The 5703-nt window shown below is 44.9% G+C and overlaps 1 protein-coding gene across 1 annotated transcript in view; it reads left to right on the plus strand.

Annotated features, from left to right (window-relative positions):
- Nucleotides 1-391: 391 nt before the first annotated feature.
- The window catches only part of LOC135527989 (bone morphogenetic protein 7-like), a 51862-nt gene continuing 46550 nt past the window's right edge, over nucleotides 392-5703 (plus strand). The window contains exon 1 of the mRNA XM_064956717.1: nucleotides 392-1107. Coding sequence (XP_064812789.1) covers nucleotides 708-1107 — 400 coding nt within the window. The 5' untranslated portion in view covers nucleotides 392-707. The remainder of the gene's footprint in view (nucleotides 1108-5703) is intronic.

Here is a 5703-nt window from a genome sequence, read left to right on the forward strand (position 1 = left end):
CCGTTTCCATGGAACACATGCAAGAGAACATGATACTGATGACAGGTCTTTTTCAAATCAATATAGACATAGGTATGTTATGTTGGTCTTTTGTCACATTGTACTTCTTTTGGGAGGGTAATCATGCAAGCACGGACACGCACACACACAGGCGCGCGCACACACACACACACACACACACACACACACACACACACACACACACACACACACACACACACACACACACACACACACACACACACACACACACACACACACACACACACACACACACACACACACACACACAGTGCTATACTGGGCTAGAGCAAATGTAGCGTTCTCTCTCTGCTCCTCCCAGCGCACAAAGCACCTCCTCAAAGTCGGATCGCAGAGCTCGACTCATCGCACTCGCTGCAACACGTCTTGTCAACCTTGCAGTTTACGCGTGGCCCAGGGAGACAGTGACAGGCTAGTGAAAGAGGTTGGAGTAGCTGGATGTAAAGGCAAAATAATCGAAATTCTAAATTGTACATATCAGTGGATTTTAAGGCAATCCAATAAGAGTGGACGTTGAAGTGAAATTTATGTTCCAATCGGGAACTCTTCCCTCAACATGAGGGGCCGTCAATGATTCAGGCATTGAACAAACATGTTGCGAAGTTCCATATCCTTATTTTAAGTATTGGGTTAGAGCACTCAGCGCAATTACGCACGGCATCATAATGGTTTCATTTTTGGATAGACGTGCCCCTGCGTTGTTCCTCGTATGGGGCTACTGCGTCCTGGCGGACACAGTATTTTCTAACTTTACCCTGGACAATGAGGTCCACTCGAGTTTCATCCACCGGCGGCTGAAAAGCCAGGAGCGCAGGGAGATGCAGCGGGAAATCCTTTCGATACTCGGGCTCCCACATCGGCCGCGACCGCATCTCCACGGGAAGCACAACGCCGCCCCAATGTTCATGATGGACCTGTACAATGCCATGTCCACAGAGGGGGAAGAGGACGCGTACTCCTATCCATACAAACCCGTCTTCACCACCCAGGGGCCGCCGATAGCAACTCTACAGGACAACAACTTGCTAAACGACGCAGACATGGTTATGAGCTTTGTCAATTTAGGTATGTCACCCCTTGCCATTTGTGCGTATTATGATGTGCCCAAGCAGTATTCGATTTTCCATCTTATTAATAACCGTCTGAGGTTTTGCACGGCGGATATCTAATTTCAAGAGATCTTTATAACAGATAAGCGCCATGCGTTAAATGTGTATGTAACAATTTGCTCATATCTTATTACATATACACCAATATGTAATAACATGAGTGAAACTGGAGTTATGGCGATTTGCAAATGATTTAACTGTTAACGTTAGTAATATTGATTTACAGACCAAGTGACATTGTTTAGGTTCCCTGTTCTATGTTTAGGCAATATCTAATGACTTTAAAGTAAGTTACACTGGGTCCTTAAGACTTATCGCCCTCCTGATTATAGGCCTTAAAAAGACAACTGGGATTTTCACATAGCAGGAGAATGAAAGTTACATGTCTTTTCTATTGAACCAACCACGCTTTTTCATCTGCACATGGGGATGTTGGGTCTTTGTCCTGTAGAAGCACTTTATAGGGCTACAGCACACACACTGCACAAGAAAAGCCATCCAGTGTAGATACAAGTTGTAGAATTGGTAGTCCATCTTTACAGTGTGTTGCAATTGAGTTAATGGTCCAGTTGAGGAATCCCAGAATGTCACATTCCAGTGTCTTGTCTCTGTCTCTGTGAAACAGCTGTCCACTGAGCTAATGTTCAGGTGCTCAACCCAGATGATGTAACCTGCAGTCACTCAGTCCACTGTTGTTATCTGGAGTATGAGCAACTGTCAACAACAGAATAGGTTCAAGGTGCATCTTGGTCTCCTCAGGTCTCTTTAGGTTTTGCATTCCCGACAAAATAACATCCCCAACAGTATGTATTCTATCTCCAGAGTTGAGCATGATCTGTTGTATCTCAACACGTGAAAAAGGGTCATGTGTCGGATAGCCTATGCTCTTTCCCTCTTAGGATATATGCTTTCTCTCAGTTGTTGGCTGTGGGTTTTTTGTCCATGTTTCATAATCGCGTTCCTTATCTAATCAGTGAGTCTTAGTGAAATCCCCCTGAGATTCTGCTCCATTACTGATTACCACTACTGTCAGCAGCAACAGCCAGCCAGGCTTTACTGCCTGCCCATCATCACAATAATAGCAGGCAACGCCAGGGGATTTATGAAAAGATAAACACACCATCATAATTCAATTTGGCCAACAAATGATGCAATCACAGCAACTGCATTTATGAATGAGGGTCAAGATGAGTATTTGTGATTAATTTGAAGAGGGAAACTACAAAGCAGCATGGGATCTGGCAAGAGCACATATTCAGTGTACTACTTGTGCGGTTATAGGAAAGTTAAAAGGCTAATTTTAACAAAGAAAACAAGAAGAAATATCATTGCTCGATGGAGCTGGAGTTTGTGATGAATCCTGATGAATCCTGGAGAGATGAATGGATGAGTGTTGGAGTGTTTTGGCAAACAAAATAAATAATATTATAACTGAACCCATCTTGTGTAATCAAGACCCTTTCTCGCCGAGAGATTTCTATGCTTGTTCTGTGAGTTGCGGCTTGTGAACAAAGCCCTAATACAACATAATGTTGGTGTTTTTGTCCAGAGTCACTTCCACTCAGCTCACAGTGACTTTTATTGGTTGAGGCCTGGTAATATGGTTACTGAGCAGCACAGAAGCCTTTTCCTCCTCTCTGCAGGGAAGGTTAGATTCCCCTGATGCCATATTGGGTTCCTCTTACCATATATCAAATGGTCTGTGTCACTCATTTGGATAAAGTGAATGTGTCTTTTTGATGTCATCATGGGTCTTGTCTGTGAATGGGCCTCTTTGTCAGTGCTCTTCTTCCTGAGTCTCATGTGATGCCATCAGATATGAGCCAGGCTTGATCCAAGCCCCAGATCGAAATGCTGATTCATACTCCTTTATATGATAACGTGAGAGTATGTATGAGAGAGAGAGAGAGAGAGAGAGAGAGAGGGGAAGAGAACAGAGAGAGTTGTAATCATAGACACAAATGGCTTCTTATTTTCTATTCATTCATTGTGGTTTTTCCTTAACTCAAGACCTATGCAGAGGGAAATGAGAGAGCAACATGCTTTTTCATTGAATCACTACAATTAGAACCCTCAGAAGTCAGGCTCCATAAATGCCGTCATGTCCAAGGGGCCTCTGTTAGACTAACTTCCAACTGCCTTGGAGGTGGTTGGGAAGCTTCTCCTAAAAGTATCTGGGTGGCATTGTATCTTTTAAATATTAAGACAACAGGAGTTTATCTGATTTCAATGACAGTCCCCTAAAAGTGCCAGTGAGGGAGAGGGAAGAAGAGCAAAGAAAAAGGAAAGAGAAAAAGGGGCGGTATTGAAGAGGTTTGGTGGTTCCGCATGACCCTGATTCTTGACAGACGTCTCGTAGAGAGAGTGTGTTCGCAAGCATAGGGGAATAACTAGAGATTTAGACTCATGACATTGCTCTGTGTGTGTGTCCTGGCTACTCAAGACAAGGCCTACTCCCTGTTTAAATACAGCGTTGCAGATCATTTGAAAAGGACCATTCAAAAAAGTGATGATAAGGCATGGAACTGATGTTGTATTATTGCTAAGTGCTGCTGATGGTTATTTACAGTTGTGCACAGGTCTGCTGATTTGTTATTAAGTCATTGAATGGCTGTATGACCTTACATGATAAAGCATGATATGATACGCAACTGATAAATTATCTGTTAGTATACCGTATATCTGAACTGTTCTCAGGCCTGCCTATAGCTAATTGTTTTGTCAGTGTGTATGTGAGCTGTTCTCAGGCCTGCCTATAGCTAATTGTTTTGTCAGTGTGTATGTGAGCTGTTCTCAGGCCTGCCTATAGCTGCTGATTTGTCAGTGAGCATCTGAGCTTTTCTCAGGTCTGCTGATAGTTGATGTTTTGTCCGTGTGAATCTGAGCTGTTCTCAGGTCTGCTGATAGCTGATCTGTTGTCAGTGTGTATCTGAGCTGTTCTCAGGCCTTCTGATAGCTGATCTGTTATCAGTGTGTATCTGAGCTGCTCGGAGGCTGTTGGTTTCCAGGGCAGGCCCAGGGTGGGTATGTTGCTTTGGGAAAGACCCCAGGGCCAGAGACGTCCTCTCCTCTCCTCTCTTCTCCTCTCCTCTCCTCTCCTCTCCTCTCCTCTCCTCTCCTCCGTCTGTCACCTCAGTTAAAAGGCCCGCTGTGTAAATGGCTTACGGTGTACATGCATAATGTACACATCTACACGCAACATGGGTCGCCTTGGCCCAGGGTGTGTGCTGCTCAACGTCCAACTCTGACACGCTAACTCATGCTAACTAATTTTACTGTGTGAAATTGTATGTTTTTTTCTGTAGCATTAGCTTGGGATATAAACCTATTACACAGCATATAGGAGTTATATTGATGAGACAGTCTATAGGAGTTATACTGTATGTGGCAATGTTTTCTCTATTTCTCTCTCTTTCTCTGTCTTTCTCTCTCTTTCTGTCTTTCTCTGTTTTTCTCTCCATTTCTCTCTCTTTCTCGGTCTTTCTCTTTCTGACTCTTTCTCTGTCTTTCTCTCTATTTCTCTGTCTTTCTGTCTTTCTCTCTCTTTCTCTGTCTTTCTTGTTCTCCCAATGTGTAGTCCTCTCAGCTGGAATGATTGATGTTTTGCCCAAGCACACATTCCATTTCACACACACAATTATTTGATATGGTCCCAGCAGTCCCCAGTGCATTAGCCCTCAGCCACAGTGAATTAAGTAATTTCCCCTTCAACAAACCACAGCTTCCAGAGCTCTCGGCTGGGCTGGCATGGCAAAGGGAAACCAAGCACTTACACACACACACACACACACACACACACACACACACACACACACACACACACACACACACACACACACACACACACACACACACACACACACACACACACACACACACACACACACACACACACACACACACACACACACATACTAGTGCATGCTCACACACACTTCAGACACACACACACACAAACCACACACGGATGCCCACTCGGTCTCACACACCACAGGGCAGCAGGGTGACTTCCATGTCTACTATGTGCATCTCACAGGTCAGTGAATAGTGGCATCATTGGCATGGGGTATTTTATGGTCTGTTTTCCAGCTCTGGTTTTAGTGTCTTACAGTAATGTGTTATCAGGCTTCCTGCTTTTCCCTGCTGGAGTCATGCAATCATGCATGGAATACCCTAGCCTGAGGCGGTGAGGAAGTGTGTGTGCGTGTGTGTCTGTCTGCGTGCATGCCTGCATCGAGTATGCGTGTGTGCTTGTATGTGCTTACAAACACGCGTGTATCCATGTGTGTGTATAAAGAAAAATGAAACCGTGCTTGTTCGCTCTTGGCATTCCAGTAACCAGAGCCACGCTGATAGGTCCCCAGAGCCATGCTTATAGGTCCCCAGAGCCATGCTGATAGGTCCCCAGAGCCATGCTGATAGGACCCCAGAGCCATGCTGATAGATCCCCAGAGCCATGCTGATAGGTCCCCAGAGCCATGCTGATAGGTCCCCAGAGCCATGCTGATAGGTCCCCAGAGCCATGCTGATTGATCCCCAGAGCCATGCCGAT

The sequence above is a fragment of the Oncorhynchus masou genome, chromosome 33 (assembly GCF_036934945.1).
Source record: "Oncorhynchus masou masou isolate Uvic2021 chromosome 33, UVic_Omas_1.1, whole genome shotgun sequence".
NCBI classification, from domain to species: Eukaryota; Metazoa; Chordata; class Actinopteri; order Salmoniformes; family Salmonidae; genus Oncorhynchus; species Oncorhynchus masou.